This window comes from Cygnus atratus, chromosome 1 (assembly GCF_013377495.2).
Source record: "Cygnus atratus isolate AKBS03 ecotype Queensland, Australia chromosome 1, CAtr_DNAZoo_HiC_assembly, whole genome shotgun sequence".
NCBI lineage: Eukaryota > Metazoa > Chordata > Aves > Anseriformes > Anatidae > Cygnus > Cygnus atratus.
In genome coordinates this window covers 67,274,314-67,300,081 of record NC_066362.1, presented here as the reverse complement: position 1 = coordinate 67,300,081, position 25,768 = coordinate 67,274,314, and the positions used below count along the sequence as shown (strand labels likewise).

The following is a 25,768-nucleotide window of genomic DNA, read 5'->3' as shown; positions in this document are numbered from 1 at the left end:
ATTCTAACTGTTTTCCTTAGGATTTGAGCAGTGAGTTGTTTGTTTGTTTTTTGTTTGTTTTTAACACTAACATTTCAGAAAACTGAAATGTGTGTAAAGTACCTTTGAGAAGGAAACAAAACAGTTTTTTTAAAAAGTGCCTTACTAGATGTGAAAAAAAGAGGAATCCTGTTCAGTAACATAAGAACTGCTTCACTATTTTGCTGTCATCAAGGCTGCCTTTTTAACTGGGTGCGGGGAGAGAGTTTCAGCAGCCTATGCTCACTCAGCAATTTTATACTTTCTAAGCACATACCGTGTAACATCAGCAAGTTACTTCTTCCCAGTCCTTTAGTCTGCTTCCTCCCTTGAGACAGCATGGGGAAAGAAAAAGACTCTGAAACCTCACATTTAATTAATAAAGAACATGTCTAACCAATATTGACACATGGACAGACAAGGTTACTTACCATCTATTAAATGCTAAACAGTGCTGTCCTCAAACAAACTTTGATTTGTGAGTGAGATTTTTTCCACACCCTTTTATTACCCTAAAGCAGTGTGTTATAGAAAGATTGGTATTATTTGTAGCCTGGAAAACAAGCGTAGACGTCCACAGTGTTGTTTGTGCAGAAATCAATGTTTTATGTGAAAGTAGGCATCCAAAATGATATGCTACTCTGAAATACGCTGAACTTCCTGTGACTTTAGGTGTATTCATCAGAGTTTGGGAAACTGAAAGCATCCCTGGCAGTGTTAGGGAACAGAAATTCATGATAACTGGCATGATGTAGATTAAGAAACTTGAAACTAGCAAAATTGTTATTAATTATTATTATTATTATTATTATTATTGTTATTGTTAAACAGGAAGTGAATGCATTTTGAGTTTCCGGGGTTTTTTGTTGTTGTTTGTTTTTTTTAGGACATACAGAGGACCAAGATACAGCCTGAATACCTTGTTCCAGCAGGTATATTCCACTTGTTTTCCTGAGCTGTATCTCATGAATAAAGGACACATGATTATGAATGGAAACCTGTGTTCCTGGCCAAGCCACCATTTTGTAGGAACCAGTTTGTCTATGATCATTTTCTCAACTGTGAAGTTTGAGTGATGTTTAAAACACAAAACAAGCAGCCCAGTGTGAGTAGTGAGTCAGACACATCAAGCGTGGTTGAAAGAATGTGTCTGTGCTCAGCCTCCCAGCTTTGCCACAAGCAGTAGTTATGTACATGGAGTGCAAACCAGAGGAATTTTGTAAGAATGCATTGTGTTCCGTGTTTAAATATTTTGAAATGTGTTGAATTTTTTACTGCTGCTATGTTGAGTTTTAGCTAATAAGTGCCTTTTTAACTGCTTTTGGCTCTTCAGTATCTTTCTTTAGTCTCCCTGTAATTACATGCTTAGGTTGCAACTTTGACCTTTTACTTATTCCCCAGAATGCAGACCAAAAATCAGTATCAGGATATTAGTTTGCGCTTCTATTTCTTGCTAGCATTTGTAGATTAAAATAACAGGAGATGAAAGAAAATGGGGAAACTGCTTAGTCACCACTGTTGCCTGCCACAACATTGAAAGCTCAACCCCGAGCCCTCCCAACCTACCTTTGAGTCCACAGCTGCTATAAATGCAACAGCTATTGATATAGACCATATGTAGTATCACCAGAGTTGTAGGAATGAACCCCATAATTCAAGAAATTCATTAAAAAAAATAAATTGTTTTGACAGATACTCAAAACCTCATCAACATGCAGGATGACTCCAAAAACATACTTCTTGTGGTCTGGCTTTCATTGGCCATGACAAGTGTCTGTATGTTGAGTCATGCTAACAGGCTCTGCATGCTTCTTCTGAGCCACACTGTCTCCCAGACAATCCTGTTGCTTTAGATGTGTTTTGAAGAACACCAAGAGAGGTAGTTTCCGCTGCCATCCCAATGCACCCATGTGTGCAGGGTTGGGTAATATAAGTGGTAGGAAAGGATATTTTTTTCTGAAGAAAGGATTTTTGTTGTTGTTGTTTTTGTTTTAATAAGAACTGATTCTGTGACAAAGTAACTATTATAGGAAAAATATACACCTGTTACCATGTAATCGGAGCATTTTTTGGCATGCATTCAAAAACATAAAACCAGGCTATTCAGGCTGCATAGCTTGCAACATTGTGATTTTGGCATCTTTGCATCAACCTTGTACCCTGGCATGGTCAGCCAAGGATCTGTTACAGACAGCTCACGCTGTGGTATTTTGTGTGTGCATCCGTGTTTTAAAAGCAACATGGCTTCTCTGGGCTATACTACATAATAAATGTAGAATCAGTGGGCAAAGGGACAGCAGGGGAGAGGCAGTAGATGAGAAAGTAAGAACATTTTTTCTTTTCCCCTGCTAAAGTTATCTAGAAGGGGTGAATGTGTTTTCTAAGTAAACATGCAATAGCACTGTGAAATATAAAAAAAAACAAAAAGATGAAGGCAAGGTCTGAATGGTCCTGTGCTCTTTTATAATATTGGCTTCTCTTCAAATTAGGCTGGGCAAATCTTTGCCATTCTTAATAACATGGCAGGCCCTCCAGCTGAGGTGCATTTGTGAAATAACATTATTGTTAGCAATCTGCCCCCCCTGAAGATAGGGCTCTCTGCCCATTCGTATCCATCTCTGTGCTTCCTATTTAGAGGTATGGCAGCTCTGCTTTAGGACTGGGCTCAGTGGAAACTGTGAAAGCGATATCAGATGCATGCAAAGAGAAGTATGCATGTAAGAGGGAAATTCATCTCATACCCATTTAATAATCAGTGCTAGAGTCCTGCTTCTTTCAATACCCTTCAAAAGGACCTGGTTTATTTGAAGGTTATGTTGTCTACGCAGTTTTGCATAGCATATGTGGGACAGTTTAAATGAAGTTTTCCATTATAACAATTACTGTGATGGAGTAGATATTAAAAGAATATACACCTATTTACCAGCTGGAGGAATAATTCTTTGAAAAAAATCAGAATAAATTGGATGTCATCCGAAGGATGTTATCAGGCTCCTGGAAGTGGCTGAGCTACCAAACTACACCCTGGTACACTGACAGGTGGTAGCAGGCTGTGGGGAAAAAAAAAAAAAAAAAAAAAAAGTACACGCAGGTGCACTTGCTGCTTCTCTGACAATGACTTCTTCACAGGTAAGCAATCCAGTGTGTTTACTTTCAGTTCAAGTTTGTTTTGTTTACATTGATTTACCATTGCTGCTAACTTCCAATGAGGTGACACAAAGCAACAGGCTATAAAATGCTATCAAACATCCATTCTGACAGCATCCATGTCACAATACACAATGATGTACCGGAATTATACAAAGACAAAAAAAATATGTAGCTAATTATTCTGACTAGAACTGAAACTGACAGCAAAAAAGAAAAGAGCCCCTCGCCCTGACCCGACGTCCCTGCAGGAATCCATGCTGACACTTTGGCAGCCTCGTAGCAATAAAGCGATAAACATCCCTTCACATGCCAAAATTACTGTTCGTGTAACACCATGAATTCCCAGCCCGGAGAAGTAGTTACATCCATTAAAGCACTTTTTTTTTTCTTTTTTTTTTTTTCCCCAACCTGAATCAGCTTCAGATTTTTACACAGGTTTAATACTTATTAAAAATAATAAACAAATGAGGGGCATAGGCACCATAGACTGCTCAAACAGTTAAATGCTATAGTAATGGAGTCTAAGATATCCCAGCTTAAAATTCAGCTGCACTTTGATTAGATTTATCTAAAAAAAAAAAAAATCCTGATCAATGGCATTACTGAAAAGGTTGGTGAAAAGAGCAATCCCTCTTCTTAATTAGTAGTTGCACTGTCACGAACCAAAATGATCCCATTTCTCAGCATTGGCTGCCTGTTTCAGCTTTCGGCTCCATGGTTTGGATTTCTGACAGTCCATCCATTCCTTAGGTCTTGTGTCTCCCCAGGCTCCAAGCACAGAACGTCAGGGCTGTAAGAAACAGCCCAGTCCAGGTACCCAGCACCCCCACCCCCCTTTTCACCATCTCCAGATTTCTTCATGTATGTTCATGCCTCGCTATTCACTAATGAGGTATTATTAGATACTAACAATGCCTGCTCTCCTATGGACATTAGCACAGACCAGTGACACATGAAGAAAGCTCTTCATTAAACCACTAAAAAAATATTGCACTTACTTTAACCTTAAGCCCAACCTGCACAGAAAAAAAAAAAAAAAACTGAAAGTACCAAATATAACAAATGCTCTGGAGCAATCTATTTTATGCACATGTTATAGTGTCTTTTCCTTCATGTTGTTCGGTTGAATTTGGTCCAGTATTTTTAAAAATGTCCGGAAATTAAACAGTTCAAAAGACACCGCAGGCTCGTTAAGGCTTTGTCTCCCCAGTGCTTCTGAAAGTTAAAGTTTCTGTCTTTCATTGTCCGCGTACTGCAAGGCAGTGGTCTCTCATGGCAGAACAGCTGACAGTTCGAGCCATCAGAAGGAAAAATTGGAAGCAAGGGAAGATGGGTGTGCTTCATGGTCTCATCTGGAACAGCACAACACAGACAGAATGCGTTAGATAAGGAAATAAATAAGGATCTTAGCATTCATTTCTGCCAGACGTCCTTACAACAGCTCACCCATATGAACAGTTAGACTCTGGGACTCAGTTTAGACAGTAAATTATATAGACATGGGGAAAAAGTGAGGCATGTGCAAAGCCATGGTTCATTTTATGGGCAGGGGAATGAAGTGTGCAATAGAAACCCAGTGGAGATGGCTAGTGTTGGGGCCTATGGCATGGCTTTCCACCAGCGGAGAAGCCAGTTTATGTTAAAAGCGTGCAGTTTCCTGCTCCACCTGAAAGCTAATGTTAGGGTTATGGCTGGCTTATTACTGCCACCTAATGAACTAAAGCTCAGCTTTAGCTCAAGCATCAGTGACTCGCCTCCTCACAGCTTGTCCCCACTGTGCAAGGAAACGGGTTTGCTTACATGAGCTTTGTAGACAGAAGGCACCAAACCATGGCCTGGTAGTTTAGAGCAATGTGTTTTATGCTGAACTGGGGACTGGGCTGGCTGCACTCACTGAGTCAGTAATTGGGCAGTGTGGATCAGTACGATGGTGACTAATGGTGGTACCAGTCTGAGAGGCCTCCTGTTCCTTGGTTCCCCAGGGGTTCCTGTCAGAGCTTTTGGGCTACCAGCTCGCTCTTTGAGAAGCTCTGTTGACAGGCCAGATGTACTAGCTGCCCAGCCCAAACCCGCTGCTGGCCTTGATAGCCTGGCAGCTGGGGAGTGACGTGAGTATAACCCATGGTAAAAAAAAACAAAACTTCCCTCTACCTGAATCCTTTACACTTTGCAAAGCGTGGTAGGACAACTAGTGGGACTGCTTAGATTAGACGCTAACTCAGGATGTCATGACGCTCTTACTCTTTGAACAAGTGAGCCAACAAACCTTTACACTGCCATGGGAAGCACGGTGGCTTATTTAATGCAAGAGGCTGAAGGACTTTTGCTTGCACTCTTACAAAATCACCTCGGAGGAGGATGAAGCTCAGAAAGCTTCAAACCCCAAGCAAAGCTCCTGCAGTGTGAGGAGCAAACTCCTGTGACACTGTTTGCTACCAAGCAGCTGAGAGGCTAAGCTGTGAGCATAGCACAAGGCTAGGCTTGCCTGACTTACCACCTGTAACTCCAAACTAGGACTTGCTGACGTTCTCATATATGACATCGCTGATGCAAAACTGCTGCTTCTTCTTTTGCCACATCAATTGCACACACTGGTGGATAAAAATGTATTGTTCCTGGAAGAAAGAAGCATATGAGTGGGCATTTTCACAACCCAGAAAGCCTGACAAAAACCCAAACAGTGAACCAGTTCAATAGTTCATAGTAACAGTTTGCACAGCTTCTCTGTCCCTCCTCATTGTACAGTGACATGTCTGCTCCCCAAATAATAGCCCTTTGCTGTTGCACATAAGAGTAGTGGAGGCACCAAAATCTACCTGAGCTGCCCTGGCATCGTAATCATTTGCAATGTGTGTAATGATGACAGATGAATTAACACTGTGTTGTAGTGTTGGCTGTACTGATATCACCTGACTGGAAGCTGAAGCTGTGTGACTGTGCATAAGGAACAGGTTTTTGCCAGTAACTATGATTAACCACTAGTTGTGACTGAGGTCTGTTGTTGGTGGCAACTTTAAGCTCTGAACTGGATATATTCTATGTTAACTCACAGCTATGCTGTGGGAGAAGCACTGCAGCCATATTTATAACCTGGCTTACTGGAAATCTTACTTGCTTGTAGAAACAAAAGTTGCTATCATTCACAGTTCCCCTTTTGACTGTCTGCAGAGTGTGAATTAATCAGTGCTACGAGGAGGCTGTGCAAGCACATGCCAGCTGTACAGATGGCAGCCACAGTGCAAGTGACGTGCTCATGGGGAAGCAGCGCTGTTGAGCCACACGCTTCCTCCTGAGAAATGGCACTGCTGTGCGCACAACTTATCTTTCCCATTTAAATTTGAAATGAAGCTCTTCACTGTCACAGTCTCTGACACAGTCCGTGGTGACAGTTTTGCAGGACAAGGAATGTTAATCCTGTGGTCCTGACCAGTTAGAGAGGGGCAACCAACCACAGGGACCTGTGACGTGCAGTAACCCAGCACTTGATGTCTTTTAGTGGTAGAGATGTAACTTACACTACGTGGTCTCAGGTCTTCAGCTTGCAGGCTCTATATGGTCTCTAGGAAGTGCATAATTACACTGCCTGAAAATGAATTAATTCCCAGAAAAGTACCCAAATGCTTTATGTACAACAAATTATATCCACGCTGCACATACACCTGAAACATTTTGAAAAGCTTCATGTTCCCTAACGCTTGACTTCTTTACCAGTAAAATGCTGAAATCTGATTTTGCTCACAGAGCACTTAATTATTTTGGGCATTATCACCCACTGTGCAAATGACTCTGAAAGCAAGTTAATTAAATCACAGGTACCGTTACATTTGTGGACAGATTTTCCATGAGAAAAGATTGTGGTTATCTTCAGGTTTGGTTATGGTTTGCTTTTTCTGAATTCCATCATCATACAGAGAAACACTGTATTCCAATTTTAAATCTAAGTCATCATTTGAGTTTATTCCAAGCAGAGAAAGCAAACCCTGATGAATCCTCCAGTAATCCTTATGTTCACCACACATGGGGAGCAAGTGGCTCTCAAACAAAAACGACTCTACCAAGACAGAGGCAGTTTCAAACTCCAAAACCTGAGTCTGGATTTCAGTCCTTGTCCCCAGTGGTCAGCTGATCTCAGCAGGTATCAGGATGAGCGTGAAACATGTTTTGGACCACAGAAGTGCCTGGATTTCCTCACTCCCATTAACTTGGAGTGACTGGTTTCAATTCAGGGTGTTTTCTACTCTAACTCCCTTTTTGGGCTTCTGCCATTTTTTAAAAACTTCTCTGTCAGACACAGCCAAGTTTCTAGCGTGTGAGGAAACATGAACCCAGGTGAGCTGTGTGTGCCTTCAGGTTTTGTAAACAGATCCTTCCTGCGCCTGGGTGTCAGTGCCGCCTACTGACCTGGGCACAAGGCTTGGCGGGGCTGGGGCCCCCCCCTGCTGCACTAACCCAAAATCTAAACCCCAGGCCACAGTTGGCTACTGCAGACAGGCCACACATGCCCATGAGAAGGGATATTTTTCCCCCCTCTGCCTGTATATATTACAGCAAGCTTTGCTGACCAAGTTTAGGATGTAGGTCTTGCTGTCTCCAGTATGGACAGGCTATGTAGGTTTGATTCTGCCCCCAGTGTCTAATCCTGAGTATTAGCACCTGTTCGTGGAACATTTTCATCCTGATCTAATTTGCTAAAGCATTAGGAAAGCCTTCTTACCGTGTGTGTGTGTGTGTGTGTGTGTGCACAAGAGGTATGATTTGTACATGTGGGTTTGCACGTTTGGCAGTGAGAAGAGCGGCAGCAGCAGGCAGTAAGAAGATGCTCAGGCCACTTCCCAGGAGCAGCAGGAGCTCAGCAACCACCAAAACCTAGACCCTGACATCAGCCCCAGGCAGACAATGAGTTTGTACAATAAAAAGAAAAAAAATCACATCACCTCTGGAGTGGTAATGCAGCTGCAGCTGAAATAAAGCACCAGGATTTTCTGGTGTTTGTGTAAGGATGTGCCTTTGGATTAATTTAGGGAATTGTGACAAAAAGTGGTAGGTTGGTGGGAATGATCCAGAATGGTCTGAGAATGACCTTATTCATTTCTAGGCAGTAGCTGGTGTCCCTGCAGGTTTCCCTTTTCCTCTCCCATCCCTGCTAAATCTTCTCTGCTTTGCTCTGGGATAGGCAATCCTTGGCAACAGATTATCTGCCAGACTCAGGCTGCTAACAGTGTTGGTGGTGCTTCCAGCTATGTGGGGGTTGCCAGTTTGTGCTGTGTCTAACTAGTGAAGAGTACAACGTGCATGAAATCTTTCCATCATTAGTAGAGGAAACAGGAACTTTTCAGATGCATAAAACCTTCTGCTTTGTAAAAAAGAGTTTCTGTATATTTTTCCATACAAATATTCTGATATGACTATTCTGACATTTTCCTCAAAAAGAGAAAAAGAAATACCCAGTAGACACAGGGGCAGGGAGAGGGGGCAGGATGGTGTCTGGCAGACTCTCTTACAGTTCTTTTGTCTCTTCCACTTTGGGTATTTGTATTGCTATCATGTAACTTATTTCATACGCTTGACCATATGATATCCTTTTAAAAAGTGTGAATGGCTGTCCAATACTGGTATCACGTCATAAGTCATTAAGCCCTTCAGCAAGTCCAACACTTTTCAAAATGGTTTGAAAATTTCAAATGCTAATCTCTTCTAATGGATTTTTACACGTCCATTTCTCAGAAGGTGAGAATAGCCCATCCCCCCTGGAAGACATCAGTGAGATTGAAGATATATTATCAGACTCTCACCTATTCAGCAGATTAATAATGTGACAATATTACAATGAAGATGAAAACTTAATTGTCTCTACTCATAGCTGTTTTGCCAGGCATTAAGGGGGAACAACAGTCACTGGACACAAGCATGCTACAGAGGAGCATGAGATAGGTTTCATGATACATTCACATTGAAGTGAACTGAGAGGGCATCTTACCTCTGTCTGCACCATGGACATCCTGTAGGACCGCATGTCAGACACCAGGCCCAATATATCTACAAACTCGTGGTCACGGATGTGCTGTAAGAGTCGGTCCAGGGCTATGAAGGTTCCTGTTCGTCCCACTCCAGCACTGCAACACGCATAGACAGGCACTACATTTAGGCTTTTCAGGTGTGGACATGGAGGAAAATCAGTGGTAGTGCAAAAAGCAGGTGTCCTGCATCTTGGATGTAGCTAACCTGAGGTCAGACTAGTTGGTTAATTTGGGGGATATAATGCCATGCGAGCCTTCATACATTGTTTAAGCAGACTGTATGGGATGGATGGCTCTCCAATTATTTCACCTTCTTATACTCTTCATCTCTTGCACGTTTTCACGTGCAGAATGCTCATGCATAACCTCATTCACCCTTAGCTGGCTGCTTATCCCACTTCCACTGCTCCCCTCAAAGTCATGAGAAATCCCACACTACAGGAGCTGCAGCCATAAGTGCAGAGTGTCCTGCTCTGCACTGACTGCTATGTGGAGGCATTTTGGTAGGAAATGCACGATTCCATGCCACAGCTCTCTGTACAGGGAACTAGAGGCTTTGCAAAGGCACTGCACTACTGGCGTTCATCCTCAAAGGACAAACCACCCAGAGTAGGCTTTGCTCCAGGACTTCTGCTTTGGGAGCATGACATAGAAATAGATGGCAACCACATGGATGAAAAATCTTCGTTTTCATACAGGGATGCTTAGTGACTGGAAAAACAAACACATAATGAGTTGATTTATAGCTTCTAATACTTAAATATTTCTTTGCATTGTGAATTCATGTGTAACACTAAAGTCTGATTTCATTATGGGTGTGGTTTCAGAGGCTTTGTACAATTTTATACAGAGTCACGACACAGCTTCTACTGCTAAGGAGAGAAGCATGTGTCTGAAGTTGTTTCTTCTGTTTTGCTGTATTTTTCAGAAAAGACTTGGAAGCATTTGCAATAAAGTTACAACAGGTTTGTTTTTTTTTTGTTGTCTTTTTTTTTTCTTGTGCTTGTTTAAAAAAAGTCAATATATCAAATGGAATACAATGGAATTTTTGATCTACTTATTTGACAGATTCATTAATTGATATATTCATAAATAACAAGTGGAAAAGTTGTAAAAATGTCTGTTCTGTGCATTCTTTAATGCTTCAGAACAATTGCTGTAGGAGTTTATCAATACATTCTTTCTCCACCCCTTCCACTTATTTCAGAACATTGCTACTTTTAATCTATGTAGTCTAAGTAGAGTATATGCTAAAATATTGTCTGAAAAACTCTCTCTCTGCTGGTATGAGCATCCTGATTAAAAAGAATATTAAAAAGAAGATAAAAAAGAAGCTGGTTGTTATCCAGCTCTCTAATGCTTTCTCCTATTCCTTCCCAGAACAATTACGTTTTAGAAAGAGTTTAATTTCGCAGCCCTACGTTCAAATCTCTTCCCTGACTTCCTAGCACCCTTCTTGATATTAGGACTCCCAAAACAATATCCCCTATGAATTTCTCTATTAGGTTGTAGGGGAGGGCTGCATGACTTGATGCTTTTACAGATGCCCGTGTTGTTCTGCATTCTGGTAGAAGACTAGGTGCCATTTCGAAACTTGAGAAGACATTACTCTACAAGACTGTTTTCTAGAAAGCAGCACTTGAAAGTGTGTTGCAAGGAACAAACAGTGCTGACCAGTAACAGGAAAGACCATGCTGGAGGGTGCTGACACATTGTGCAGCAATGCAAATGCTGCCTGTGAGGTGGAAGATGCAGGGCTGGCAAACACGGACCTCATCAAGCCTCGACTTCCTCCTGGAGCATGTCACCATAACGTATACATACTCATCCATTGCAACCTGGTTATTTATATCTCTCTGAAAATCTATCATGAGCGGCTCTTGCAGCAGAAGCCACAAAGAGGTTTGAAATCAGTGGGGAGAGCTGTGTCAGGAAGCAATCTGGTATGATATCACCACTAGTACGGCAGCTGCTCCCGGTGGGGCCCAGGGAGCAAGTGCATTAATAGAAGGCCAGATGATGCACAGGAGAAATCTGTCAGTGTATAAACAACCTCCCTCCAAAAAAAAAAAGGAAAAAAGCACATGTAACTGTTATCATGGGATACTGGGATTATTACTAGCACAGGATAATACTCTTCATGTCACATTCTGAATTCTCCGAAAGCTGAGCAATCAGAGGAAGAGGAGGAGGAGAAGGAGGAGGATGTCCTCAGACACACTACACCATCCGTATTGCAAAGGCACAGAAATGAGAAAGCAGGGGCCAACTCCAAGCTGCTGTACACCAGGATTGCCTGCTGTGCAAAGCAATTTGTTTGTAACAGCCCCAGAGCTGACCTGACTCTGGACAGAAGTGCTGCACCTGTGGGTGCAGGCTGAAATCCCATACCTGCCGCAGTCAAACCAGGGGACTAATCCTTTACCCTTAAAAACAAGGGAAAACATCCTTGGCTTACCTAAGAGATGAACAGAATCCCAGAACCTCCCAGTGGTTCCCCAGCCCATCTAACCAGTACCTCCTTCAGCTCTCCGTTGCCTTGAAGTGTTACCTGCAGTGTATGATCATGGGGCCTTTGCTCTTTGCTGATTTCTGCCTGACCATCTGCACGAACTGCAGGATGCTTTCAGCGGCATTGGTTGTGGGGACACCGTGGTCTGGCCAGGCAGTGTAGTTAAAATGCATCACGTCTTGCACCTCATCAGCCTAATGGGAAAAGCACAATGGCAGCATGTTCACAGGAGTTTTAACAGTGCAGTCACGCTCAGTCAGACTTACGTTTTATTGCTGTGTTGCTTTTTTTAATCCAAATACAGCCTAAGAAAGTAAAGTCCACCAAAAAGGTGGCAATGTATTTACATGATATTTGATTTTAAAAGTGGGGAAATTGGAGATCAGGCATGAACTCGTGTTTCTGTGTGGGATTTTTTTTTTCCTTCTCTTTCCTAATGGTTGTTTCATTTTGTTTCCCTTTTAAATTAAGCAATGTTGCACTTTTCAAGTTTAGGGTTTCTTCCTCTTTCTATTCCATTTCCTCTCTCTTTCTTCTTCTGCCATGGACAAAGAATAACACTGTTGGCAAACAGTTAATACTGGATTCATGAGAATTTTTCTTCTGAAGTTTCAAAGAAAAGCATCACTGAAAGGGAAGAAAAAATCACCTCCCAACATCATCATTTCCAGATGGAAAAGGAAATTCCTTAAAAAAATACCCATTATTAACAAAAGCATTTATAATGCTAAAACCTCTAGTGGATTTGGTGAAATAAGATCCTCAATCCAACACATGTTGTCTTTGAGATTTAAAGGATCTTAAAAGTGTGTGGAGGGGAGGGTCTCATCACCAAAACCCATGGCAAGCAAACAATGCCTTTAGTTTTGCCATTTCGGGTCAGGCTAAATACCCCCTATTGTAGTAATCCCTCTCCAGTCACAGACAACAGCAGGTGATTAGGGAAAGGGTGTTAAAAATGAGATCATTACAAAAGCCCCTGAAGTAACTGCCCTGGTTTTGGTAAAGGACTGTTTACCCGAACAGCAAACTGCACTCTGATAATTATTTTCAGTAGATACCAACAGCCCAACCTCTGAGTTGATCCCATCATGTTTTATACCAGTTCCTGTATTTTCACATGCTTTATTGAAGCAGCTGCACAGGATGCTTGGCTGATTGTAATGGGCTGCAAGGCTCTTCCATTTCCTCTACTTTGATAAATGAAAGCAGAAAAATGCTCTATTTCAGCAGCAGTAGGGAGCGGAGAACCATCTGTGTGGACACCTTTTACTCAAGATCCTGTCTGAGACATGCACTAAACCTTTGCTATGAACATTGCACAATTGCCCTTTTGAATAATATTCTTACTTTCAATTTTTTTTTCAAGTTTTGAATGGCTTATAGCAATAAGGTTATGCCTGACATTAAAAAAAAAAAAAAGTATATATGTTCATTGTCAGTAACCATCTGTCCAGAACCATGGTACTATTGTTGTTTCAGTCTCTGACAAGTTCACAGAGATGACAATCCTAGAGGAAAATCTTGTGGTTTAGACATTTGCTTGTGTGAAGTGATGGTAAGGTCATGATCATTTTTTTAGGTGCTTTCCACTGAATGCCAGAAATGGACAAAAGTTAAAGAAAAGTCTGGACCAAATTCCCATCCCATTAGCAGTGCCATGCAACATGTTTTGCTTACATAGCAAATTCGGAAATTCCTATAAACCCAATCTGTGTGCTCCTCCTCAGACAGCATCTCCACAGTAATGTCCCCATACGCAACAGGATCTTCTGTAAAAGGCCAGTAATGATCACATTTCACCTGAAAGAGAAATATATTTAAATACATATATATCCATATGTTAAAAAAAGACAAAACAATCAAAGGTAAAACTGCAGTTTTAGAAATGCCTACAGAATTATTTGGTTGAGGCTTCAACAAGAGGTGCTTCCTGCAACGACTTTCAGCTTGATCATTCCTGCCTGTGTAACTACAGATATGGTTATGCACTGGTTTCTGAAGGGGAGCATTAGCGTAACAAAGAATGAAAATACATAGCTTCTTTATAGATTGTTTCCCTCATAGAAGAGGTCTAAGAGGAACAAAACATGAGGAACGAGAATATACTAAAAAATCCATATCTTTCAAATGATTCTATTATAATATCAAGGGAAATATAAAGCCTAATACTTGTATTTTATTTTTATGTAAACTTAAAAGTACAGAAACACAGAATGGTTGAGGTTGGAAAGCACCTCCAGAGGCCATCTGGTCCAACCCCTGCTCAAGCAAGGCCACCCAGAGCAGGTTGCCCTGGACCACATGCAGGTGGCTTTTGAAGATCTCCAAGGAGGGAGACTCCACAACCTCTCTGGGCAAACTGTGACAGTGTTTGACCCCACACCACCCCTCACAGTAAAAAAGCATTTTCTTGTGTTCAAATTGAATTTCATGTGTTTTAGTTTGTGCCCATTGCCTCTTGTCCTGTCAGCGGGTACCACTGAGAACTCCCTCATCTCCATTCCTTCCCATCAAATATTTACACACAGCGACAAGAACCATCTGAACCTTTTCTTCCCCTATCTGAAGAGTCCTAGCTTCCTCAGCTTCTTCTCAAATGAAAGATGCCCCAGTCCCTTAATCATCCTGAAATGCTTCCCATAACCAAATGAAGTGCATAGCCAAGTTATGGTTATGATGCTTCCTCATGAAAAACAATACAAAGAAATCCACCCAGCAGAAAATAAATGTTTTTGGGTAGTTTCTTTCAAGAAATATGTAAGAAAGATGTAAAAGATTTCATTACATACCCTTCTTTTTTCATTACACTGAGTGAGCATAACAATAATTTGAGATTTTTGCTGAAGAACCATCTTCCAAAAATCATTTCTGGTTTCTGGCAGTGGTCCTTGGGTTGCAATGTATTCCTGGGGTGAATTATAACCCTAAGAAACAAAGAGACAAGTGCTTTTTACTGACATGCTTAATGCTTCAGAACTCCTATTTTTCTCTGTATTTTTTTTTTTTTGCATTTTTTAGCTTGTTCAAGTTCAATTTGTACTTTTAAAGTGATCTCTAATATTAACTATTTTATGATTTTTTAGATTTATTTTGAAATTACAACTTTCTCTATTTTTAGTGCTCCCAAACTGTAAGCAAATTAGAAGGAAAGATGGGAGGTGAAGCCATTACTCTACAAACCCTTTGCCTTGAAAGCTGAAAAGGCAAGATTAAAAAAATAAAATAAGGAGAATCCTCAAAGTTCCAGCTTCTTCCAGATTTTGTAATTTATGTGTTTGTTTAGTTATAGACATAAAACAATTATAAAAGTAGTTGCTGTAGTGATTTTCAAGAACTGATGTAAATGGAAGGTAGCCATGAATAGGAGTATATGAATGTGTTTACAGCATAAGGAATTAAATTAGCAAAATATTAATTAGAACTCTGTTTAAAATAATAGAAAATGTGCTCAGTCAAGACCCTTAACAGATTATATTGTTATGTTTTATTGGACCGAGACACTTCACATCCGTGTATTTCTTCTCCTATCACTATCAATGTGCTTTTAACTGTAAAAGACTCCTTCCCGTCTCCACAAAGAAAAGACTGTTATAAAGACCATGTAAAAGATACAGAAAAAGGACATTTTAGCATCTGGTATAACCATTTTTGAAGAGATTGTATCAGCAAAACCATATTTAGAAAGTTATTTAATATTCCTCCAAAGAGAAAAAGATGCATTCAACACACAGCATGATCCTATGTAAGTTAAGCAATTTCTGTGCCACTACAGTATGTGGATTGTAAAAATACTGACATTTTGGGAGTACTTTCAATAAACAGTTTCCTCTAGACATCTCTAAAAGTCAGTGTAGTCTGAGTTTTTCTGTTACACAGAACCTTGTTTGTTTGTCCAGCCTAAGTGGCAAATCCTTATTGTCATGGAGACACAGATCACCACTGCTGTCAGTGTTTGGAAGGAGGTAAAGAAGCAATCTTCAGGAACAAACAAGCACTAAGACGATGTGTCTGTCCCTGTTGGGAAGACAATTTCTGTGGTCAGCATTATGCTGTAAGTAAAACCAAACAGATGTAAACTATAAAAAACAGAACTTGGTAATCCAGAAAGTACTGCCTACATACAATCCTATTATCCATAATCCAATGTCATAGAAGTTTCCTGATTTGCGAATGATGCTTTTGAAGACTGGAACATTTTTCTTTCTTGATTCACTACAAGCTCAGACACATGCAGCTGTAGTGTTTATGTTCAGGCCCTTGACACACAGAAGCTAAGTACAGGCAACATACTCAGCAGCACATGCACGGGCGATGCCACAGTGACAGAGATGTGGTTTCACTGACTCATTTGAGGGCTTCTCCCTTTTCCGTAATCCTGACTCAGCTCAGCCAGGGCTAACTCTGTCAACAAGGGTGCAGAAATGCTCATCTGTATATGGTCCCCAAGTGAAACATCTTCTTCTAAACAGATGCTGGAGTGCCCTGCTGCCTCTCCATGCAGGGCAAGGCAGTGCACATTGCTCTCCCTGAACACAGCACACACTGAGACCCAGCAAAGGGGCAGTGGAGAAGGGGGTGATAAAACAAGGGCAAACCTTTGGGCAGGGACAGTGGAAAGAGATGATGAGGTTTTAGCCCACCCCCATTGTCAAAATATTTGGCTACAGCTCTGGGTTCACTTCAGTTATCCTAAAACTCTGGGTGTTCTTCCCTGGTAAACAGCTGCACATTGCCAAGCAGAAGAAGGTACCCTGGGAAGACTAGAAGCAATGAAAAGCAGAAGTGCTTCCTATATGCCATCTGGACTATATGCTTTTTGTGTGTTGTAGTATCTGGCATCATCCTTTTTCCAGGCGCATTAGAAACCCAGAAAGGTTTCTAGTTTAAAAGTTTCTAATTGCTATCCTTGCCATTTTAAAAAGGCACTGGACCACTTAACCTTTCCTCCACATTTTTCTACCACTCCAATATTATTTTCACAAAGATTCACAGCTCATCCAGTGCTACTATGAGAAAAACTGGTGAAAATTCTCTCCCCACCCTCCTTTTGTTTTGGTGGGTGGTGGAAAGCACAGTTCCCTGTAGGCAAAGTACTGGAAGCTGAAGGAGATGCTGATAATGTAACTGAGCTACCAGGAGACATTGTGCTGTTTGCAGCTCATGTGCCCTAACTGCTGTGCAAGACACTATTCTTTACATTGACCAGTGTGTCCTTACTCACAGGAATATAGTTGGCATTAATGTAGTCAGATCCCTCTTCTTCATTCATTGAGACTAACCGGACACGACTAAAATCATCTGTAAAAGGAAATGAGAAATCATTTGGCCATCAAGCACGGCACTCAACTCCAACTACCAAAAATTAAAAGTATCCTATAAAAACTGGAAAAAAAAAAGCTATTAAAAAAATAAAGAATGCTCATATTCACCAACAGAGAACAATCTTTGCTTCACTAAATACTACATGGATGCACCATCACTGTGGTTCTGCAAAATATATCCTCCAATTGCCGTCCCTTTGGGCTCCCCTAGGTTTCATTAAAATCATAGGAAAAAAAATAGTACCACTACTCAATAGTAGAAACGACCTTGTGTTTCCCACCTCCAAACTCCAGTCTTCACAAACACCCCCCAAAAGCTACGTCTCTTCAAAGCTAACAATGTAAGACCTATTGCCTGCTTCTTTCTAAGGACAAGCTTTAGAACAGGCTTTTATCAGTCAGAAAATCTGCCTTGATTCCCTCATTCTCTTATTAAAAATCTTCTTTCCCACTCGAGGGACTTTATCATTCACTTGCATGTACTGTACTTACATGGTAGGATATTTGTGTAGCGATTTTTACAGCGATTCATGGGAAGATCAGCAGCAAAATGTGGTATGTCAAGCCCAATCAGTTTTAGCTCCTGGGGTAAGAGAAAGAAAAATGCCAAGGTAAAACTCTCCAAGGTTCATATAATGATTCTTTGTGAAGTAAATGCCTGTGCTATGTACCTGACTGAAAATGTTCATAAAACACTATAAACCGACAGCATTACTACACTGAGTTTACTTATCTGATGCCCCTACATTTGGCTCCAAACAGCCACAGAGCAACAATGTGGTCTCATCTGCTGATAGTGCCAATGCACTGCCACCATTCAAGTCTCTGACAACAGCCTGCTCTTCTCCACCCACATGTAGTTAGCCAAAATAGTGTCAAATCACAGGGGCTGACAAATTCTGTGGTGGCCATCCACCCCACTTAAAGTGTTTTCACTGGGTCCTCAAGTGGCTTTTGATCTTTCTACTAGGGAATGCTTGAAAAATCTTTCCAGTCACTACCTTCAGTAGTTACATCTAACATGTGATGCACCTGAGGACTTTCACTGGCAGTAAGGGAACGATAGCCACCCAGAGCAGTGGTGGCGCCCTGACAGTGCTCTTGTTCCCCCTTCAAGCCTTTGGGAGCTAGCTCTAGGACTGGAGCTTTTTATTTTTATATTACTAAACTGACTTTAAATGCAGGGTAATGAAGATAATGTATCTCAGTGCTGTTTAAGAGCCTTCCTTGATCTTCAAGAGATTTTTGACGTTACTTCCTCATTCCAGTGCTGCCCCTCAAATTAAAGACACTGTAAAAACCTTGAATTCAATTTAGGCCATCAGCATGTCCTATACTTAAAGGAAGTGTGTTGATCTGACAATTGTCTTAAATTACACATGATGACCCACTCCAATCTGCTTACTAAATATGTTCTTTAATGGTACCAAGGCCTGCTTTTAAATTCTGCAGAACTTGAAGTGAAACTGACCCACCTAGAAACAGCACACACTGCACAGTCATTGCACAGGAAGACATCACACAAACCTAACATCTGGAAAAAGCTGATCTAGTCACGGCAGCTAGGAGATGACAGAGTCCCCATAGATTTACCTCAAATTGCAGAGAAAATTTATAATCAGAATCTTTGGCCATATCCTTGATGTAGCCATCAAAATCATCCAACTGGACAGGGCTTTAAAAAAGAAAAAAACCACACAAATTAAGAAAAAGAAAAAAAAAAAAAGTACTAGGCTTCATTTTTATTTTCCCTCAGAAGACTATATACAAGTGCTGCTGGCACTGATGGGTTTGACAAGGGTTGGGGGTTGGAGTTGTCCTACATGAGGTAAACCACTGGCCTGAGCTGGGGGGAATGGCCCATGCACCTTTCCTACAAATCCCTGCTCCTTGAACCACATTTAATGTGGATATGTCCCCAGGGTGCAGGTGACACCATGGTAAGTGGGGTGATCCAGCACCCCGGTGCAGAGCGCTCTACATGCCATCCTGAGAGCATGCTTCCAGCACCAGGGCAGCCACCACTTCACTTAAGTTGCCTCTGTGCCATGCAGAAGGTTGTTTTCACACAAGGAAAACATCTGGCAAAACAACAATTTTAAAACTCATCTGAGCTTTGCTCACACAGAAAAATGGATTTCACATATAGGTTTTGATTTTTGACAGGGTCCTGGAAAAAAATGTTAAAACAGCATTTTGTATGTCACTGCAGCGACAGCATTCTCTGCTGGCTTTGAGAACTATACATATTTGTCAATAGAGGTCAAATTAACCTCCCAGAGAGACAGCGGCTGAAACAAGTGGCATATAAAACTATGCAGAGCTTCAGCAGGTATAAATTTGTTTTGATTTGGTGACATTCATCATTCTACACATTTTTCCACCAGGTGAGGGTTTTTCTTTAGTACAGGCAGAGCCTCTGAACATAAAGGAGAAACAATTAGCCTAACACTCTGAATAAGGAAACACAGGTGAACAGCTTCCCTCACCTAATTATCATGCTTTAATTTACAAGCTACTGAAGCATGTACACAGTAATCTTTTCATTTACTTTGAGGCAATATGCCCAGAGGAACCTGTCTTATCACCACTTAATTACTCCTGTTTACCAGTTAGCATTAATGATTTCTGTGTTCTAGCAACAAATATAATGAGAGCCTCATGTCAAGAGGGAAATAACTCCACAAAAAAATGCATTCCAGTTTTTCATCATTTGTCACTTTTAGCTAAGGATAAGCTCCATTGGAATCACTAAGTTGGATAATTGATCATCTCCCTGATGACTAATTTTCTATCAGTGAGGAGCTGTTTTACCACAATTTATCTGTTGAGCAGAATTGCTTTTGTCCAATTACTATTTGTTTTCTGCCTTCAGACATCTTTCATAGGATGTTAACCAAGAAGCTTTCTATACCTGTAATTGCAATATCATTATACCATATACTACATAATAGATGTTTAGTTTAAGGAGATTTTTTAAATTTATTTTAAATTTCATTAAATATCAAAGAAGTTACATACTTGGTCAGCTTCCTCTTCTTTAATCCATTTTTACTCCTGTAAAATAAATAAATAAATAAATGTTTTTTTCATTCATTAAACTACTACATATTCTTTATAATTAGTACTGAATTAAGAATGCATATTTACTGGTCACCATAATAGTCAGGATAAGCTTGCTGATAATATCCTGGACATTCTAAAGCTGATTGCAAAATTTGCATTAATTCCAGTGGGATGTGTTTTCCATTCGGTGGATCCGTGAACTACCACCTTGTGAAAACCTGTTCCAACAAACAATGGGTCCTCTGCCAATCCTGACCCAACTGCAATGCTGGCTTCATGTGGGCCAGGGCTGAGTCCTGAGCCCAGCCGAGCCTGGCAGGGTCTCTGCTGTTGCAGGGGATGGAGAACCAACGTGCCCCATGCTGCTCCACTCTGGTTCTATTGGTCTGGGAAAACGGGTGCCAATGCTAGAGAGCAACCAGTGACAAGTGTCAAAGGAAAGAGAAGACCACTTGCAAATCAGTTAACAGTGAAGGAGAAAGGAAAGGGCTTTGATGCTATTTCTCACCCATTGCACAACCTGCTTAGGATGATCAATGAAGACAATGGCATATATCCTAATGACTTCAGCGGGACTAAAGCTAAAACCTTAGGTAATTTTAATTGACTTTAACAGCTAGAGATAATTATGCTAGTCATGTAAAACACTTGTCTTCACATGATTTATAAGAGATATAATTCACTAGTGACAGGTGAAAGCAAGCTTATGCATGAGTTAAAGCAGTATAACCCATAAGAAATTGACTTAAGAACTAGACTACACTGACCACCACCATGTGGATTTTTGGAGGGTGGGTGTATGTGTGTTCATTTTGTTGGTTCCACAATTAATTAACCAATTAATCAGAGTAAATGCACTAAGTGAGAAACCTCAAATAATTTGGATAAAGTTTTGAAAACATTGATCCTCTCTGTTAAACCAAACACAGAGCATGAGTAGATTATCACTTACTCATAATGAATTCTAGAGGTATCTTTTTTTTTTTTTTTCCTGGGCATCAAATAATGTTCATTAATCACATTATAATGATACAATTTTTAATTTCATGATAATGTGTCATAGATACATGTGTCATAGCTTCAATTGATAAATTAAAAGTGAAGACTTTTCATTCCAAAACGATGAACAAAGATACAAAAAGAAATATTAAGAAGTGGAACATTTTTCTTTCTTTTTTTTCCCTTTCAAGTTTAGAATTGAATTAAAAAATTAATTTCCAAAATTAAATTTTACAGAATGCTCAGTTTCTGGAGCAGCCACAGCTATACTATTTTTTTTTTTTTTTTTTTTATCTTTTCAATGTACACTTGCATTTAGATGTGAAGCTTCACCTACAGAGTTAACAGGAGCTATGGCAATATCAATTTTACACTAATGTGGAGGTATATAACAATGCTTTGCAAAGTAAAGTATTACTTTACTTTAATACTTTACTTTGCAAAGCATTGTTGTATACCTCTTCAGCCCACAATGCTAACTATACAGATACTGTCATCTATTTGTCACCTCTTTATATGTACTATATAAATACATTATTAGTATTTATTCTACATCTTCAAAGATTTGTTTCCCAAAGAAATCTTAAAATTAATTTACTTAAATTACTCAATGCATTTCTTTCCTATCCCCTATGACTATGATAAATCTTTAATGTTGGGTAGATTGGAATTCATTCTAGAAGAAAAAAAAAAATTGGAGTGCTGTTTATGACAGGACTGTTTTCTAAGAATTCTTCTCCAAGGAACACTTCAAAACTAAAATAAATGATTGACATCCATTTCTCATCAACAATTTCTTGTGCTTTGAGACTCCTCACGAGGCCTTTGTTTCTTAATGCTGCATTTGTTTCATGAATGTTCATAAATGTTTTAAACCAATGTGTGTGCAAAACAAACACATTTAAAATGTTAGCTAGTGTTTCATCTTTTCTTTCATTTACGCTACAGATTAAAATACAAAGAGAGCAATTCATCTTATCTCATCTCTTTTCAACTTCAACTCCTTGAATGTTTGTCATCTAAACTAAACTAGGTAGCTTTCCGTTGTAGTGGAAACCTCTGAAGAATGATACACATCTGGAGAGGTGAGTTAATGCATATTAATACATATTAAACAAAAAGAGGCAAAGGGATGAAAGAGAGAGATGGCTCTTTGTATCTTCTACAGAGTCAACATGACCCAAAGAACACCAGTCTCAGAAATCTCTATGCTGAAAATTTCTATGACTGCCTACCCAGGGCATTGTTGCTGTGTGGTAACATAAGCGAAAATATTTGGTCAAAAGTAAATCTTAATTTTGATACCAAACACATTTTTGTACATCACTATCCCTTGGACTCCAGACCATCAGGAACGTAAGTTTATTTTATGTAAATAAAATAGTATTTTTGGATCATAGCCCATTTATATATACATATATATGTGTATATATATATAATGTAAATAGTTCATAAAACAGTTCTGTTTCTAAATAGACCCTGGGCCTTTGCTGGTCAAGTATTAAATATATATATATATATATATATCAATAATTTACTAAGGTTTTATAAACTATTTATAGACAAAACTATTAAATACACACACACAGACATGCACACAGTGACAAAATTTTTACACTTGGGGAATGCTAGTTTGTACAGACCCTCAGTGAATTGTTGTCTCCAAAAGCAAAACTTTTATTAATGTCAGTAGAGCAAAACTACACCTTTAAAAACAAAGGCATTTGACATCACACAACAGAGAAGTGGGCCAATATCAAGAAATTTTAGTATGTGAAAAGCAGCAGCAGCAGAAGGCAATGCCAGGCAATGAACAGATGAATAACTCAGACAGAAGATGCCAGGATTTATAATGAAATGGCAAAAACTGCAAAGAGACAGCAATGAAATGAGTATGATTATCACCATAAAATTAGCTTTTTAATATCAAAATGGGTTGGAGCATAAACTGATATGAAATATATAAAGCAGGGTAGCAAATACTTTGATACCCACATCCTCTCCAATCCATGTTATAGTACAAGAAAAACATTACTTCAAGAGCTTTGACCATTTGAAAACAAAAGAATCACACATCTTTCATGTAATAGAAATAAACATTGTTTACATATTGCATATGGAAAAACAAGTAAATCACTTACCAAGGATTAATATAAAATGCCAAAAGATAATCAGTCCAAAGGCATGAGGGTAGCAGAGTTAGGAAAGCAAATACACTTCTACGCCTGTGAGCATTAATAAATAACATACATAAAGATGAAAAAGTGAGGAGTTAGTAAGACAAATAGAAGTCAGGAGATCAGCAAATTCTATTTTAAAAATCTGCTAAATCCATAAAGGCTTCTTCTTACTTCATAAGAATATTATTAGCATCCATAGAATTTTTACTCCTCAACCTGATACCCTAATGTAGGATTTTCAGCCATCCAACACAAAATTCTATACGATCAGAATAAATGTGTTTTGTGGTATTGATTCAGGTCTGTTATTCTAAATCAGCATTAATTGATAAACTGGCAGATTTTCAGAGAGTAAAGTGATCGTGAGTTTTATCCACAGGTTTAGCACCACTTAAGTGGTGCTAAATCTATTTTTTGATGTTTTGAGCTATTGCAGGACAGATATAGCTTGTTTTTACCACATATGACTATGATAATCTACTACATTTGATCCTGCAAGTGATCTCGTGGATACCAGTAGGAACGCCTGTATCAGAGTTAGATGCAGATCATTCCAATATCTCCTAATACTCTCCATTGAGTCAGATTTCTGAAAATATCCACACAACATTTTGCAGAGTCCTATCTGTACTTTACATTCTTTTCTAGGTTTTCACCAAAATATCACCTGAACTTCCTCTAGCCATGGTTCCTATGAATAACTACTCACCGCAGGTTTCATTGTGGCTAAAGGAAATTTGAATACAAAGTAGTACCAAACTTCTGTATTTGCAACCTGTTTACCAAATTAATTCAGGGAACACAATAAGGCCTGTTCTTCCTAGTGCTTGAGGGGGATATAAGCACCTTGCAGATGTGAAAAACTTATTAAACTTCAACAAAAAATGCCACAGTAATAAGCCTTCTGGCCAAATACCCTCCCCTCTATTTTTTTTTCCTCATCAGGAAGTCTGCTGTCCCAAAGGTAATACCATCCTTCCACAACTGTTCTAGAGAACCACAAAGTGAAATTTCCTTTTTTTTTTTTTTTTTTCTTTCCTCAATACTCCTGGCTATTATGATGTAGGTATATACTCTGTTTTCCCTGAAAAGCAAGTCATATAAACTGTAATAACCTCTAATATCAGTCTTCCAACCAGCGATGGAAAACTGCCCACACAGTGAAAACTCCAAGATACGTTTTAATGGGTTTTATTGCTAAGGAGAAAATGGGTGGTGCAGCTTATGCTAGATAACTTCCCCAGACATTGGTAGGGATTGCAGCGTGGGTTGGCCAGAAGCAAGAGCCCTACATAAAGCTTGGCAAGGGAGCTCCACCTCTGCCAGCTCCTCTGCAGGAGAGCCACTCTCCCCATAAAAATGGCCAACAAAACCAGTCACATTACCAGTGATGTGGATTACTTCTCTGTGCTTTGGGAACAACACCAGTGAAGACAGAAGAGCAATTCAGCTTTCTAGATAATCATCTACCATAGCAGTTATAGGATCAGGGCTTTAGGGCCTGTCTGCCATTAGGTTTTCCATGGGACTAGACTGACGACAAAACTTGGCCTTCCCTAAGCAGATCTTTAGCACCACAGATACGTTTTCATTAGTCTTAGGAGAAACAAGGGACGATGCTGCCAAAACAGTCGTCTTTTCTTTGGGATACCCCAAATGAGGTTTTCCAGAGTGTTTACTTCCTTTTGTCTGCAGAGGCAGAAGAAATTAATAAAGTTTGTGTCTTCTTTCATTGTCAAATCATCATAAGCAGTTTCTACACTTTACCATATCACAAGCTAGTATGCTTGCAGACCTGCTAATATCATTCACAATGTAGATTTAGGAACTGCCAACATCAAAAAATAATTGATTTTGTTCAATGTATGAAAAATACATAATTGCCCAATAAATACAACTTTGTTTTTCTGGAATTATACAGTCTTTCACCCACTGCTCAGATGTACTGAATTTTGAATTTTATTTAATTAAAAGAGAGAGATGCAGAGATTAGCAAAGTCCTGAAAAGTCTGCTGAGTTGAAATTTCCTTAGGAATCAGTGATACACCCAAGCACCCTTACTAGGACCCCAGAATGACACCAAGCAAAATGGGTTTCTTAATCATTGTACCTGTCTTTGGGGCCATGGTTCCCATTTGGCTGCCTGGATGGACAGTGAATCTGGAGTTGAGATTAGACAACAGAAGCACACAGAACACGGTATCTTTACTAACTCTCAGAGAAGTCAGGAATATAAGTTTAGGGCACACTGACTTCAAATATCAAACATTTGTAGAGATATTAAGCAGAATATTTTCCAAAATCTATATTTTTATAACATAATTTATGTATATATACATATATACACACACACACATGCACATATACTAAATCAAGCAATGAGAAACTTCACTTACACATCCATACCTATTAATTAATTCCTCTTCCCATGAAAAAGCTTTTTATGGTTTTAATAACATTTGTTGCTACTTTAATCATTTGATTCAGGCTTGGATATTTAAT

At 39.6% G+C, this 25,768-nt stretch overlaps 2 protein-coding genes across 8 annotated transcripts in view; one reads left to right on the top strand and one right to left on the bottom strand.

Moving 5' to 3' along the window:
* The window catches only part of EPS8 (epidermal growth factor receptor pathway substrate 8), a 134,652-nt gene extending 133,637 nt beyond the window's left edge, over positions 1 to 1,015 (top strand). For all 3 annotated transcript variants that reach the window (XR_007709361.1, XR_007709360.1, XR_007709359.1), the window contains one exon: positions 905 to 1,015. The gene's annotated coding sequence lies outside the window, so the exon portion shown is untranslated. The remainder of the gene's footprint in view (positions 1 to 904) is intronic.
* A 2,133-nt stretch (positions 1,016 to 3,148) lies between these two features.
* Positions 3,149 to 25,768, bottom strand: part of PTPRO (protein tyrosine phosphatase receptor type O) — a 152,455-nt gene continuing 129,835 nt past the window's right edge. For all 5 annotated transcript variants that reach the window (XM_050716714.1, XM_035550809.2, XM_035550811.2 and 2 more), the window contains 10 exons: positions 20,043 to 20,078; positions 18,615 to 18,696; positions 17,514 to 17,604; positions 16,922 to 16,998; positions 14,490 to 14,624; positions 13,378 to 13,500; positions 11,737 to 11,891; positions 9,146 to 9,281; positions 5,663 to 5,783; positions 3,149 to 4,520 (listed from right to left, as the gene is read on the bottom strand). In XM_050716714.1, coding sequence (XP_050572671.1) covers positions 5,679 to 5,783; positions 9,146 to 9,281; positions 11,737 to 11,891; positions 13,378 to 13,500; positions 14,490 to 14,624; positions 16,922 to 16,998; positions 17,514 to 17,604; positions 18,615 to 18,696; positions 20,043 to 20,078 — 940 coding nt within the window. In that variant the 3' untranslated portion in view covers positions 3,149 to 4,520; positions 5,663 to 5,678. The remainder of the gene's footprint in view (positions 4,521 to 5,662; positions 5,784 to 9,145; positions 9,282 to 11,736; positions 11,892 to 13,377; positions 13,501 to 14,489; positions 14,625 to 16,921; positions 16,999 to 17,513; positions 17,605 to 18,614; positions 18,697 to 20,042; positions 20,079 to 25,768) is intronic.